Source organism: Urocitellus parryii, chromosome 5 (genome assembly GCF_045843805.1).
Source record: "Urocitellus parryii isolate mUroPar1 chromosome 5, mUroPar1.hap1, whole genome shotgun sequence".
Taxonomy (NCBI): domain Eukaryota; kingdom Metazoa; phylum Chordata; class Mammalia; order Rodentia; family Sciuridae; genus Urocitellus; species Urocitellus parryii.
Genome location: NC_135535.1, coordinates 83,831,980 through 83,848,252, shown reverse-complemented (window position 1 = coordinate 83,848,252; position 16,273 = coordinate 83,831,980). Strand labels below are relative to the sequence as shown.

General features: G+C 35.3%; 1 protein-coding gene across 12 annotated transcripts in view; it reads left to right on the top strand.

Annotated features, from left to right (window-relative positions):
* Positions 1 to 16,273, top strand: part of Ppfibp1 (PPFIB scaffold protein 1) — a 208,844-nt gene that overhangs the window by 169,193 nt on the left and 23,378 nt on the right. For all 12 annotated transcript variants that reach the window (XM_077799329.1, XM_077799328.1, XM_077799335.1 and 9 more), the window contains 6 exons: positions 938 to 1,022; positions 5,398 to 5,552; positions 10,524 to 10,639; positions 11,505 to 11,561; positions 13,010 to 13,070; positions 13,420 to 13,449. In XM_077799329.1, the coding sequence (XP_077655455.1) occupies positions 938 to 1,022; positions 5,398 to 5,552; positions 10,524 to 10,639; positions 11,505 to 11,561; positions 13,010 to 13,070; positions 13,420 to 13,449 (504 nt within the window). The remainder of the gene's footprint in view (positions 1 to 937; positions 1,023 to 5,397; positions 5,553 to 10,523; positions 10,640 to 11,504; positions 11,562 to 13,009; positions 13,071 to 13,419; positions 13,450 to 16,273) is intronic.

The following is a 16,273-nucleotide window of genomic DNA, read 5'->3' as shown; positions in this document are numbered from 1 at the left end:
CTATATTATTGGCCAAATTAAGTCACATGTCCAGTCCCAGAATCAGGACTAGGGGAGGCCATTTTAATCGCCACAATTGAGGGCATAGGAAAAGAGTCAAGAGGGGCAACGACAGAACTTTGGAGCTCCAGCATTTTATAGCTCAGGTTGAGAAATAATGGGCGTTATAGAAATAGACTATCTAAAGCTGGGAATGTAGCTCAGCGGTAGCAGCTCTTACCTGGCGTATATAAGGCCCTGGCACCACCAGAAAATAGGTAGGTAGATAGATACATACATAGGCAGATAGATAGATAGATAGATAGATAGATAGATAGATAGATAGATAGATAAAAGAGGAGAAGAAGACAATGACAAATATCTAGTTAAAGGATTAAGATATCAAAAGAAAGAGTGGACAGAGAAGTGAAAGGAGTTAAGAGTGGGGTCAATAAAGTTCCAGACAGAGATTAAATTAGAAAAGGGATGAAAAATGTTAATTGGTAATATATTGTTTAATAGATCAAAGGTCAATGATGATGAATCAAATCCAATTTGGTGAGTTTTAAGAAGGAAGAAACTAGATATCTATTAATAGTGGATAATAAAGATAGCTAACACAGGTTTTGGGTTTTTCTTTCAAGACGGAACTTCTAAGTTAGAAGAGTAATTAAAGCTGATTTTTTTTCATGTTTTTTTTTATTGTATCTTATTACCATGTTTTGTTTTTGTTTTTTAAAGATGGCAGCTGAAGGATAGGATCTCTAAATTCAGAGGTACTTTTTCCATATCTCTGATATATGTAGGAAAAATATTCTAGATATTACCAGTTTTACTAAAGTTTAGAAGTATTCTTTGAATAATGTATGTAATTCATGTCCGCTTATTCTTTCTGTCAGACTTACCACTACTGTTTTAAAACCATAATGTTAAAGATGATAATTTATTTTATTTATAGGATAGAAAAATAGAAGATCTCCGACAGTGCCTAAACAGGTATAAGAAAATGCAAGACACAGTGGTACTGGCCCAAGGTAAAAAAGGTAAAGACTTTTCTAAAGACTTCTCTACTTTACTTGATTCTGAGTGGCTATGAACTTATACATTTGGTCCTAATTTCTTTCTTTTCTTTTCTTTTTTTTTTCTTGTTAAAGTAGTATATTTATTTTGTTGAATTTTTAATTGACACATAACAACTGTACATATTTTTTAATTAATTTTTTATTAGTTGCTCAAATCATTACAAAGATCTTGATATATCATACATTTGATTCAAGTGGGGTGTGAATTCTTTTTTTTTTTACGTGTACAGATTGGAGTATCACATTGGTTTTACAACCACATTTATACATACAGCCATATTAGTGTCTATTGTATTCTGCTACCCTTCCTATTCCCCCCTCCCCTCCCATCACCTCTCTCTACCCACTCTATGACACTTTTCTCTCTCTCTCTTTTTTCTTTCTCACACCATCTTATATGTAATCTTTCATAACAATGGGGGTTTCCTTCCATCTTCCGTGCAATTCCCCTTCTCTCTCCCATTCCCATGCATCTATCATTCCTATTTAATGGTAATCTTCTTCTCATGCTCTTCCTCCCTGCTCTGTTTTGAGTCTCCCCCCCTTATATCAAAGGAGACATTCAGCACTTGCTCCTTAGGGATTGACTAGCTTCACTCAGCATAATCTGCTCTAATGCCATCCATTTCCCTGCAAATGTCATGCTTTTGTTATTTTTTAAAATTTATTAATAGTTTATTTCTTTTTTATTATTATTAGTTGTTCAAAACATTACAAAGCTCTTGACATATCATATTTCATACATTTGATTCAAGCAGATTATGAACTCCAATTTTTACCCTGTATATATATTGCAGATTCACATCGGTTACACATAGAGAGAGAAGATGGGAGGGGAGGGGAGGGGGGATAGTCTATTGATGTGGTGAATAACGTTTATTGATTTGCGTATATTGAACCAGCCTTGCATCTCAGGGATGAATCCTACTTGATCATGGTGCACAATCTTTTTTTTTTTGTTTTTTGTTTTTTTTTTTTGCTTCCAAGGTCCATGTGAGTGGTATGATTTTTCCCAAACCTTCACCTTCAGTCTATGTATGTCTTTTCCTATCAAATGAGTCTCCTGTAGGCAGCATATTGTTGGATCATTTTTTTTTTGATCCAGTCTACTAGCCTATGTCTCTTGATTGGTGAGTTTAAGCCATTAACATTTAGGGTTACTATTGAGATATGGTTTGTACTTCCAGCCATATTTGTTTATTTTTATTACTTACCATGATTTATTTTTCCTCTTTGATTAGTTTTTCCTTTATCTCCCACTTCTGGTTTTCATTGTTATTTTCCATTTCCTCTTCCTGTAATGTTTTGCCAAGGATGTTTTGTAGCGCTGGTTTTCTAGCTACAAATTCTTTAACTTTTGTTTATGGTAGAAGGTTTTAATTTCATCTTCAATCCTGAAGCTTAATTTCGCTGGATACACTATTCTTGGTTGGAACCCATTTTCTTTCAGTGTTTGAAATATGTTGTCCCAGGATCTTCTAGCTTTCAGAGTCTGTGTTGAGAGATCAGCCGTTAGCCTAATTGGTTTACCCCTAAATGTAATCTGCTTCCTATCTCTTGTAGCTTTTAAAATTCTCTTCTTATTCTCTACGTTGGGCATCTTCATTATAATGTGTCTTGGTGTGGATCTCTTGTGATTTTGCACATTCGGCGTCCTGTAGGCTTCTAGGATTTGGCATTCTGTTTCATTCTTCAAGTCTGGGAAGTTTTCTAGTATTATTTCATTGAACAGATTGCTCATTCCTTTAGTTTGGACTTCTTTACCTTCCTGTATCCCAATAACTCTTAAGTTTGGTCTCTTTATGTTATTCCATATTTCTTGGATGTTCTGCTCATGGTTTCTTAACAGTCTCATTGAGCTGTCTATGTTCTTTTCAAGTTGAAATACTTTGTCTTCTTTGTCTGGTGTTCTATCTTCTAAGTGTTCTACTCTGCTGGTAATTCTCTCATTTGAGTTTTTAATTTGGTTTACTGTTTCCTTCAATTCCAGGATTTCTGTTTGTTTTTTTAAAATATCCTCTATCTCCCTGTAAAGTTGATCTTTTGCTTCTTGGATTTGTTTATGTAATTCCTTGTCGAAGTGATCTTTCATTGTCTGAATTTGCTGTCTAATGTCTTCCTTGAAACTCCAGATCATCTGAAGCATGTATATCCTGAACTCTTTATCTGACATTCCATCTGCTGCAGATATTACCTCTTCTAATGTTGAATTTACCTGCATTGTTTGTGGTCCTTTCTTTCCTTGTCTTTTCATACTGCTCACATTTCTTTCCACCTTTGTGAAACTGTTGTGTTATTGATTTTCCCCCTATATATTTATATTGCTCTTTTTTAGTTCCAAAGTCCCTCTTTTGTGGAGAAAGAAATGTTAACTTGTGCTTAGATGATGTACTATTGATATTGGGAACTGTTTTCATTATTAATACAATTATAGCTAGGTCTATGTCTACCAATGTTAACTTCAATTATCATTTAAAAATATAGTCCTTAGTTTCATAAAAGGCCTACCATTTCTGGTAGCATAAAGAAAACTGAATTTCAGGTGTAGGATGCTATGTTTAGGGGGAAAAGAGTAAGGGTATGGGGTTGATCTAACTTAGCAACTTTGGAGAGCTCTAACCAATAGATGGGTAATTAATGGAAGAATGTATAGATTCAAACTCCTATCTGTATTTAGAAGATTACCCTACTTATAGATAGTAAAATTTAGGGGGTTGAAAGTGGGATAGAGGGAGTAAGAAGGAAAGAAGAAGAAGAAAAAAATAAGAAGAAAAAATAACAAGGGAAAAAGAAAGTGAGAAAAGAAAAGAAAAGGAAAAAAGTCTCTCCGAACCCAATTTTATTTTATTTTATTTTTTTTCCCTTCCATTAGGTGGCTTTGCCTAATCCTAGCTTGAGTCCCTGTGTTGGGGTGGCGGATGTAGCTAGTGTGAGAGGACTTGAGCTTCCACATGTAGCCTCTCTAATTTTAGTCTCTGACATGGAAACCAGGTGCCTGATCCGTCCCAGAATGCACTGGTAGCCACGCACACCGGGTGATGGCTTTAAAGGGTTGGTGGGATTTTCCAAGATGGGTTCCATCTTTGGGATTGGGGATTTAGCTCAATGACAGTATTTTCCTAAACTTGCACAAGGCCCTGGGTTCAATTCTTAGCAACAGAAAAAAACATAATAAAGCTAGTGTTATGTTTGTAGGTTTTTGTGATGCTGGCATTCAAACTCCTTACATATGCTAAACAAGTGTTCTCCCTCTAAGCTACATCCCCTGCTCCAAAGGTAGTTTTAAGCTTTAAGTTTTAAGTAGTTTTAATTTTTAACCCCAAAGGTAGTTTTAACAGTGCATAGGTTTTCATAAAACATTACAGAGAATGCCCTGTTCCAGTAAAGAGTTACATAAACAGGGATGTCTCACTAGCATTTATATTTATTTATTTAATCTTCACACAACTCTTTAATAACACTTAAGTTCTGGTAACATTAGAATAAAATTCTAATAATATTTCAATTTAAGAAGTTATGGTCTGATTAAGATCTTCAAACAAGTATATGATTTAGCATTTAGTGTCATTTAGAGACATTAGTTCTACTTTTTAAAAAAATGACTATTTGGCTCCATGTTGTTCATCAATTAATCCTTTTGATTTCTATAACTATGAAGAAATAAAGTCACTGCTTTGCTGAATATGTGGTTGCTTTTCTCTGCTAGGCTGTTCTTTCTTCTTTGAAATGGTATAAAAAGATCTTTTTGAAGATTAAATTTCATTTTTTTTTCTATTTCTATTTTCCTCTCTCTGTATTTTCCAGAGTAGTGATGAAAAATGAGTCATTTTAATAGGGGCTATGTTCCTATTCAAAATTATTTTGTTGTGTCAGCTTGGTTTTTCTAAACTAAAAATGTGTAACCACCGCCCCCCCCCCCCCAGTTTTCCATGTTTGTTGGAATAACTTAACTTTTTGTTTTATTGCAGTCTGGTGAGTTAATAACCCTAACAAATATGATTTTTTTTCTCTACTAATAACGCCACTGGGTACTCACTGGCCTTAGGTACTCACAGTTTAAGATGCTGTTTCTACATGTAGCTCTTTTTCCATTGATGCCAGGAACAATTGACTCTTGGATTTTTGAGAATCAGAAAAATTTTTTATATTTTGGAATGTGGGTGGAGCTCAGTAAAAAGGTACATATTTATTATGCATGAGGCCCTGAGTTCAATCCCTAGCACCCCCACCCCCTCAAGAGAAAAAAAAGAAAAAAATTCTAGTCACTCTCATTCCTCTAAAAGTGAAATAAGTGAAGAGCTGCTATTATCTTCTTCTTACTTTTGTCTTTTTCTAGGCAAAGATGGTGAATATGAAGATCTGCTCAATTCCAGTTCCATCTCTACTTTGTTGGATGCACAGGGCTTTAGTGACATAGAGAAAAGTCCATCATCTTCCCCAGTAATGGGATCTCCCAGTCGTGACCCATTCAACACAAGTATTCCAGAAGAGGTATTTACAGAATGTCAATATTTTCTTCATGTTGAAGAGACTTTGTCATTAAAACACTGTTGATAACATGAAAACATGGATGCTCTTCTCAGTTGAATTACTAAATTGGTTCTAGCAATTTTTTGTGTCCTACAGGTCTTTCTCTTCCCCCAGTCTGTCTTTAATCCGTTCTTCTTTCCTTTCTTTAAAAAAATGCTGTGAGCATGGTCAAAATTGCTTATAAAATTCAGGAAAAACAAATCGTTCATAGTGCCATGCACCCATGGTTCCAGGTACTTGAAATGCTGAGGCAAGAGAGGATCACTGGAGCCCAGGGGTTTGAGGCCCGTCTAAGCAATATAGCCTGTCTCAAAAAATTTTTTTCTTGAAAAACCCCCTGGAGGAGGTAGATATCATTTTACATATGAGATTAGAATATTTATTAAAGAATACATAGGAAATTAATAAAGGGGGGATAAAGTGAGATATAAATAGGTTTATTTTAATCATTTTTTTAAAGTTGTAAGATGGACACAATACCTTTATTTTACTTATTATTATTATTTTTTTTATGTGGTGCTGAGGATCGAACTCAGGGCCTCACACATGCCAGGCAAGCACTCACCACTCAGCCCCAGCCCCAGCCCACTATTTTAGTCATTTCTGATGGTGACTTTGAAAGATGATTGAATAAAAGTTCCCTCAGGCTTGTTTAGACTTGGAAAAATCCACTGTAGAGAATAAACCATCTTAAATTCATCTACATTACATCAGACTTGAATGTCCCTCAATTTGTTATCTGTTGTACACCAGTTCAAAACTTTGAGGCTTGAATGACAGTACCTACTTTGCTGATCAATGTGCAAGTTGGGGAGGGCTCAGCAAGCATGTCTCATCTCTCCTCCACTTGGCAACAGCTGAAGTAGCACAAAAGCCATGGGGCTTGAGTTCTTTGAGTGCTACTTACTCATGTGTCCTTTGGTGGAGGCTTTCTATTGGCTGGGACCTCAGCTGAGGCCCTATCTTCCCTCTAAGGCCTATTGCATGTGACTGCTTGGCGTCCTTGGCTTCCACAGTGTGGTGGCTATGTCCTAAGGGTGAGAATCCCAAGAGGACCAGGCAAATTTGCATCCCCTTTTATGACTTATCTCACAAGTCACATAGACTCTCTTCTATGTGACTGAGAATCAAAGAGAGGGAACTTAGATGTTGTCTCTTGATGGACAAATCACAGTACCACATTGTCAGAATACATGAGGTGGGATATGTTGATACAAACATATTTGGGATATATAGTCTATCATTTTACTCTCTGGCCATAATTTATGTCCCTGTCCCATGCATAGAGTCAGTCTTTCTCCAAAGACATCTAGGAGCTGGTCATCCAGATCAGATCAAGATATAAGTGAAACTCCTCAGGTATAGTTTTGGGCACAGCTTCTTGACAATCATTTCAATCAATTAAAGTAGCTGGGAACTTAAAGAACAAGTTACCTCCCCTCCGCACCCCCACTCTACACACAACATACAGTGGTGGGGTAGATGTGCTGCAACCTGCTATAGGCTCTCCCATTTTAAGGAGAGGAAATTGGCTGAGCTCAGTGGCATATGCCTGTAATATCAGCTACTCAGTAGGCTAAGGCAGGAGGATCTCACATTCAAGGCCAGCCTGGGCAACTTAGCGAGATTCTGTCTCAAAAATAAAAAGTATTAGGAATGTTTCTTAGTAATAAAGTGCCCTAGGGTTCAATTCCCAGGATGGATGGATGGATGAATAGATAGATAGATAGATAGATAGATAGATAGATAGATAAAATTAAAGGCACACAGTGGACATAGCCTGCAGCAATTTCAAAATCTATCTAGGCAAGTGTTACCAGTTCCTATATGAGGGCCCAGTCTTCTATCCAAGTCTTCTTTCCTTTTCCAAGTATTTGCAGATAAGTATTTACAGGCAGTTTTGTGACTGTAAAAATGCCATAGAGGTCCCAAGCCACCCTTTCATTTTCTACCTGCTCTGTCCTTTTGAGTCTGACTTGGTGTCCTACTTGGGTTTTTTTGTTTTTTAATTTTTTTATATGTTCTTTTTAGGTATACATGACAGTAGAGTATATTTTGACATACATACAAAGGAGTATAACTTATCCTAATTAGGATCCCATTCTTGTGGTTGTACATTATATGGAATTTCAGTGGTTGTGTATTCATATATGAACATAGGAAAGTTATGTCTGATTCATTCTACTATCTTTTCTATTCCAACCTCCCCCACTTCCCTTCATTCTCTTTTGTCTAATCAAATGAACTTCTGTTCTTCCTCCCCCATTACCCTTATTGTTTGTTAGCATCCATATATTAGAAAGAACATGTGGCCATTGGTTTATTTCACTTAGCATGATAGTCTCCAGATCCATCTATTTATGGGCATATGTCATAATTTCATTTTTTATGACTGAGTAATATTCCATTGTGTGTGTGTGTGTGTGTGTGTGTGTGTGTGTGTGTGTGTATCACATTTTCTTTACCCATTCATCTGTTGAATGGCACCTAGGTTAGTTCCGTAGCTTAGCTATTGTGAATTTAGCTGCTATAACATTGATGTGGCTGTGTCACTGTAGTATGCTAATTTTAAGTCCTTTGGGTATATACCAAGGAGTGGGATAACTGGGTCAAATGATGGAATGTCCATACTGCTTTCCAGAGTGGTTGCACCAATTTTTTGTTCCACCAGCAATGAGTAAATCTTTTCCCCACATCCTTGCCAACATTTATTGTTAGTTGTAGTCTTGATAATTGCTATTCTGACTGGAGTAAGATGAAATCTCAGTGTAGTTTTAATTCACTTTTCTCTAATTGCTAGAGATGTTGAACATTGGTATACTACTTAAACCCTTGGAATTGTTCACGTCTTCATAAGAAGCTTTTCTCTTAGTTTCCCTCTAAGGTTGCTGGGGGACAGCCCCTGATTTTCAGTCTTCGGACTTTATAAAAGGTTTAGTGAGACATTCAGTCTTCCTGTGATGTCAACAAAGGGCTTTACTGCCATGTTCCTGGATTCATCTTGAGACCAGGTTTTTTTGACAGTACTTGTGCTTGTTTTTACCCTGAAACCATGTCTTAATTTTAGTATATAAAATTTAAGACTAGGAATGGGAAATAGTTTTAACTAAACAGTCTCAACTCCTTTATATTTATCAGTTACTTCTTTGGTCATTTCTCCTTTCACATTTTTCTATAGTTAGAAAAAACACATGGGTAACTTTACTTTTTTATATCTGTTCTTGATAATTACATAATGAGAAAGTGAAATTTGAATTGAATGAAAATGAATTCAAGGAGAAAACAACTAAATTTCCTTCTTAAATGTCATCGATCAGGAATTAGTTAAGAAATAAACTAGTTTAGAAGCGAAATCCCCTCCTTATTAACTATATATTCATACTGAAGGGAAAATGACATTTGACGATGAGTGTGCTTCATTTATAGAGAGGGGACACTAACCACACACCCAAATGATCTCCCATCTTTAAACAAGAGTCTTTGCTACGTGAATGCTAGTTTAATGATAGGTTTTTAGTTTGGAGCAAAAATAATTGGATGAGAATTGAGGAGTTCAGCCACATTGCTTAAAAGCCAGAAGGAAGATTTGAGGCTGGAACTAAAGCCTTAAAGTTTCAAAATCAAGAAAGTGGGTCAGAGTGATAGTATCATTGTTTTTTCCCCATGATTAGGAATCCAAGGAGACATATGAACTTCAGGAAACAGGAACAATGACTAAATAAAATAAATTGTCCAGGATAAGACTCAATCTGAAAAACTGATAGTGAAATAATATCCTATTTTATAATATGACTTTGTTTTATAACCTTTGATATACACTCACACACATAAATATTCATTTTTTTTTTCCAGTGGGAGAATTGAACCCAAGGCTAGGCAAGTGCTCTCTCACCCCTTTTATAACCTTAAATAGTGTCAAAGGATGAGACCGCTACTCAACAACAGAAATAAAAATCACAAAGCTGAATTCATTGCTTGCTTAACCAAATGAGCTTTATGAGCTGATCCTATATAAGGTCTTTAGATGCTTGCTGGCTCCCTTTCAGAATTGAGGAGCTGTCACTAACTGCTTAACTTGCAGGAGTTCATTGGGATACATTTTGATCATTTTCTTACTGGAATATTTCACAAAGTGTTTGATTTATTAGCTCTGATGTGACCTACAATCTAACTGAAACCCTGAATAAAATTCTTTTAAAATTCTTTTACACACTCCAGTTTTAGGATATATGAAGCATTCGAGAAAATGTGTTATGCATTTTACTTGTTGCTGTATTGTTATTAAGCAAAATCTTTTTTTAGTGATAGCCACAAGTACATTTTAATTGGTTTTAATTACATTTTTTATCAATTCTGTGAATTGAAATTAGTCAACTAGTTCACACATGGAATAATGATTAATTTGACCAATGTACCATGTTAGATTAATGGCAGAAATTAAAATGAAAGTTGTGCTTTGTCTACAATAAGTACTTTTCTCCAACTCTCATGTGAAGTCATTGGAACCCTGAGGAAAGTGGGCACTGTCATCCTCATTATACAGAGGAGGAGATTGATGCAGTTAAAATCACATATGCAAGTATGTCAGAGCCAAGGATTTAGCCAGGGCCTGAAGCCATTACATTTGCTATAAACTTGCTTAATGGTATTTGATATGTCTTACTCACAGTATTCAATGTCTTACTCAGAACCAAGTTTAAAAATTACCTCTCTCCAGGATATTTTCTTTGATTAATGCTTCTTTTATATAGATGCTTGTTTCCTGAAATAATTTTATAAATATTAGAATAGAGTTCTAAACAGAGGTATATGAGGTATAAGATTTTGTCACTATACCTTTTATTCATCTTATTTATGTTTTGTTTCTCTCTGGCTTAAGTCTTTGCTTGTTTGATTGATTGATTTTTTGTGTGTGTATTTTTGTAATTACAGTTCCACACCAGCATCTTGCAAGTTTCAGTCCCTTCATTATCGGCAGCAACTATAGGAATGGAAACTCCTGAAAAAACCAAGTTGCCTCTTAAACCAGAGACCTCATTTGAAGAGAAGTATGTCATTTGTAGCCTACCATTGCAATATAAGTGTTCGCAAAAGTAGATTAAAAAAAAAAAAGGCTTCATATGTATTTATAAACAGTTTTTACTCATAAAACAGGAAACAGGAAGAGATGTGCCAGGAACCCATAATCAGTTATGTATTATTGAAGTAAAAGGCATAAAGCAGGAAGTTATATGACCTGAGACTGAATATGTGAGATGGTCAAGTTAGAGAGGGGTTTTAAGGAACTTGGATTTTACTTCCTAGATCATGGGTCACCAACAATGTGTTATAAGCAGAGTAATAATAGTGATGTGCCACAAGGCTGTTTAGAAGATGCCTATGAAGGAAACAGAAGAGGGAATCTATCTCTGTAGGCAAATAGAATTTTGCTGTCATACTTCTAACTACCTAATTGTACATTTAGGCCAACTAAAATAAAGCAGAATATTAAAAAATAGAAATATCTTCTTTTACTATTCTTTCATTCTTGACAGTTCTGTTCACATAGAATATATAGACAGTACTAACCTATATTGGTTCAACTCAGTGATTTTTCAGCTTCTACAATGTTGCTGGTTTTCACTTTCAATATGGCATTCAGTAAATTAGGCAAATTATTCAACACTTCCTTGTAAAATAGGATTTGTGTTAGATGATTTTGCCCATCTGTAGGCTAGTATAAATGTCCTAAGTTTAAGTAGGTAGGCTAAGCTGCATTGTTGGGTAGGATTGTTCAACACTGATGAAAAATCAGCATGATTTTTCCACTTATTATGGGTTTTTCAGGACTTAACACCATTGTAAGCCAGGGATCATTGGTAAGATTTTTTTTATTCATGACATTAATAAAACCTTTTTTTTTTTTCATTTTAGTGAAGGAAAAGCAATCCTTGGTGCTGCTATTGAAACCCAGTTGTGTGATGGTCTTTTGTAAGTTACATATTATTGAATGTCAAAAGTGTGATTGAGTCTTGAGAAAGAAAAGGGTCTCTTACACTAACAATAATCAATATTAACAGTTAGTGTATTAGTGACAATGTATGTGTCTGTTAAACTAATGAATAAATTAATGCAGCTGTAATGACTGGGTGGGAGTGCAGGGTTATAAGTTTACAGAGACACTCTTTTACCATCAGCTTGTGCCCTGTTTTTGCAGATCTTTATCCTTTATTAGTATTTATTTGAACTTCAGTGCTTTTAATTCTTTTTTGTACTGACTTATACTTTTGATTCCAGCAGCAAAACATCCCACAGAGTGTTGTGATGACTGGAAAAGTTGAAATAATTTAGGTTGTTGTTGTTTTCTGGGTTTTGTTTCATTTGTAAATTTTTTTGTATTTTCACTTATATGACCTAATATGAATATTTATCCAAGTTGCAGTCTGTATTAAATTAGGAAATCCTTTTTATAGAGCAGTACTCAAAGATGAGATCATTTCTGTTTTGCCATTATCTTCTACTTTAGTTGGTAGTCAACACTTCTAGCAATTTACATACACATAAATACAGAAGAAATGCTTTTAAAGTTTGCATATTTATAATTTTTAGAGCAAATGCATTCCTTTTTTTTTTTTTTTTCCTTCTCTCTGTCCCTCCCTTTCTCTCTTCTTTTCTCTTTTTGGTGATACTGGTGCTCAAATCTAAAGCTTCATGCAAGCTAAACAAGAACTCTACCACTAAGCTACATCCCCAGCCCCTTTTTTTCTTTGTAAATTGGTCATATATTCCTACTTTTAGTTTGTGAGAAAGTCCATTTCCATATCTGTTTACTGAATGCTAATAATGTGAAAGAGAAAATCTCTTTTGAATTTTTATAGTATCATTTTGCCTTCCCTAGGATAGCTAATGAATTATTATGGTCAGCAATAGGGATTCTTTCATTTGCTTGGGTCAAACTATAAAACAAATTGCTTTGCCAGGCTCAAAAAAAACAATTCCTTTGTGAATTGGAAAATAAAATTGTCATTCTTGATTTTATTAAAAGAATTAGATATAAATCGTATATGGGTATTTAAATTTCCTGATAAAAATGTATACATGCAAAGGATGCACCATTAGTCCATGGAAAACACTGGCTTGTTTTAAAATGTTGACATTGTAAGGAGAGACCTAAGTGCTTTTCCAGCTATTCTAACATGTAAGAGACATTTAGAGAGATTGGCAGGATAATTAACCACCCTTGCTTTTAAAAGAACTAAATGTTATAATTTAGTTAAGTATGTAAGTGACTGATTCCAGATTTTCTTTTATTTTCAAGATTCAACCCACACACACACAATTTTCGTTTCTTTCTAAGATGATCTACTTAGAAACAGGAATCAGAGTCACATATTATTAATACTAATTATTATTATTATTATTTATTTTATTTTTTTTAGAACTTCAAGTCTGCAAAAGTCCAGCAGCCTAGGCAGTCTGAAGAAGGAGACAAAAAATGGGGTAGGTTTTGTGTTTTCTTCCTGTTACCTCTAGAAGAATATATTTAGGGATCTTCATTTTTTTTCATTTTGCAAATAAAACTTATAAGAAGACTTGTAGCTTCTTTAATGGATAATTATTAGCAACATGGCATAATTAACAATAAATATTAATTATGAATATAAGAATTCAAAGTAGTTAATAAAACCAAGAATGGAGATTGTAATAGAACATTTTAGGAAATAAATGAAACTAAGATTTTGTAGCTTAGAGGTGATGTAAACTTCCGATTATGGAACAGTATATGACAAATTCTGAATATATTAAGGATTCCTATAACAACCTTAAATGTTGTCATTGTTTTGAACAGGAAAAGGAGTCTATTCAGAAGCCTTCAGAGGTAATTTTATATCCAAATTAAAATATTAAAATGTTTTCAACTTCTATTACATGTAAATTGCTTAAATGTCTCCAGGAGACCAAAATTCTCAGAGCCACCAAAACATCATGCTAGATGGAAGACACAAAAGGGCATCTTCTATGATTTCTTCTCTATGCAATATCCAGAATAGATAAGTCCATAAAAACTAGTTATAGATTTGTATAGTGGTGAAAGGAGTAAAAAATGGGGGTGAAACTGCATAATGGTGAGGGGTTTTGCTTCAGAATGATGGAACTGTTTTGGGACTAATTAGAGGTGGTGATTACACAACATTGTAGATGTACTAAATGCCACTGAATTATTCATTTTAAAATAGTTAATTTTTTGTTATCTGAATATCACCTAACAGTTATTAAGCAAAATCAAAATTACAAATTCACAGTCATATTACTTGATGTTCTTAATGATCACAAATGGGTTTCCTTAGGCCTTATTAAAAGCCCTTCTTGATAGGGCATGGTGGCACACACCTATAGTCCCATTGACTAAGGAGGCTGAGGCAGGAGGATCACAAGTTCAACTTCAGCCTGGGTAACCTAATGAGACCTTATCACAAAACAAAACAAAAAAAAGGACTGGGGGTATAGCTCAGTGGTAGAGCACACCTGCATTCAGTCCCCAGTAATATGTGTCTGTGTTGTGTGTGTGTGTGTGTGTGTGTGTGTGTGTGTGTGTTTAAGCCCTTAGATTATGAGTAGTTTATTTTATAACACCATTTCCATTGGAGGCATACATTTTGGTATTTTTAGGATATCATCTACATGTACTTCTTTGCCCTCCTTTTCAATCATGAACTTGTAAAGGTTCCAGTTGGGTTGACAGGCTACTTCCAGAGGTGGTCTCCTGACTGTCCACTCTTAGTACCTGTGTTAAAGGTAGATAGAACTAGCAAGGCAGTCAGTAAAGAGGGCTGTCATTTAAGTCCTTTTTGTCTTTTTTTTTTTTATTTTATTTTTTTTATTTTTTTTATTTTTTTATTTTTTTTTATTGTTGGTCGTTCAAAACATTACATAGTTCCTCATACATCATATTTCACAGTTTGATTCAAATGAGTTATGAACTCCCAATTTTATCCCGTATACAGATTGCTGTATCACATCAGTTACCCTTCCATTGATTGACATATTGCCTTTCTAGTGTCTGATGTATTCTGCTGTCTGTATTATTCTCTACTATCCCCCCTCCCCTCCCCTCCCCTTTTCTCTCTCTACCCCTTCTACTGTAAATCACTTCTTCCATTTGAATTATCTTGTCTTACCCCTCCTTTCCTCTTATATGTCATTTTGTATAACCCTGAGGATCGCCTTCCATTTCCATGCGATTCCCCTTCTCATTTCCTTTCCCTCCCACCTCTCAACCCTGTTAATGAAAATCTTCCTCTCAAGCTCTTCGTCCCTACCCTGTCCTTGTTTCCTCCCCTTATATCAGAGGAGTCATTTGGTATTTGTTTTTTAAAGATTGACTAGCTTCACTTAGCATAATCTGCTCTAATGCCATCCATTTCCCTCCAAATTCTATGATTTTGTCATTTTTGAATGCAGAGTAATACTCCATTGTGTATAAATGCCACATTTTTTTAATCCATTCATCTATTGAAGGGCATCTAGGCTGATTCCACAATCTTGCTATCGTGAATTGTGCTGCTATGAACATCGATGTAGCAGTGTCCCTGTAGCATGCTCTTATTAGGTCTTTAGGGAATAGACCGAGAAGGGGAATAGCTGGGTCAAATGGTGGTTCCATTCCCAGCTTTCCAAGAAATCTCCATACTGCTTTCCAAATTGGCTGCACCAATTTGCAGTCCCACCAGCAATGAACAAGAGTGCCCTTTTCCCCACATCCTCTCCAGCACTTATTGTTGTTTGACTTCCTAATGGCTGCCAATCTTACTGGAGTGAGATGGTATCTTAGGGTAGTTTTGATTTGCATTTCTCTGACTGCTAGCGATGGTGAGCATTTTTTCATGTACTTATTGATTGATTGTATGTCCTCTTCTGAGAAGTGTCTGTTCAGGTCCTTTGCCCATTTATTGATTGGGTTACTTGTTGTCTTATTGTCTAATTTTTTGAGTTCTTTATATATTCTGGTTATTAGGGCTCTATCTGAAGTGTGGGGAGTAAAGATTTGTTCCCAGGATGTAGGCTCCCTGTTTATCTCTCTTATTGTTTCTTTTGCTGAGAAAAAACTTTTTAGTTTGAGTAAGTCCCATTTGTTGATTCTAGTTGTTAACTCTTGCGCTATGGGTGTCCTATTGAGGAATTTGGAGCCTGCTCCCACAGTATGTAGATCATAACCAACTTTTTCTTCTATCAGATGCCGTGTCTCTGATTTAATATCAAGCTCCTTGATCCATTTTGAGTTAACTTTTGTGCAAGGCGAGAGATAGGGGTTCAGATTCATTTTGATGCAAATGGATTTCCAGTTTTCCCAGCACCATTTGTTGAAGATGCTATCCTTCCTCCATTGCATGCTTTTAGCCCCTTTATCAAATATAAGATAGTTGTAGTTTTGTGGATTAGTTACTGTGTCCTCTATTCTGTACCATTGGTCCACCCGCCTGTTTTGGTACCAGTACCATGCTGTTTTCGTTACTATTGCTCTGTAGTATAGTTTGAAGTCTGGTATCGCTATACCGCCTGATTCACACTTCCTGCTTAGTATTGTTTTTGCTATTCTGGGTCTTTTATTATTCCATATGAATTTCATGATTCTTTTATCTATTTCTACAAGAAATGCAGCTGGGATTTTGATTGGCATTGCATTGAACTTATAGAGAACTTTT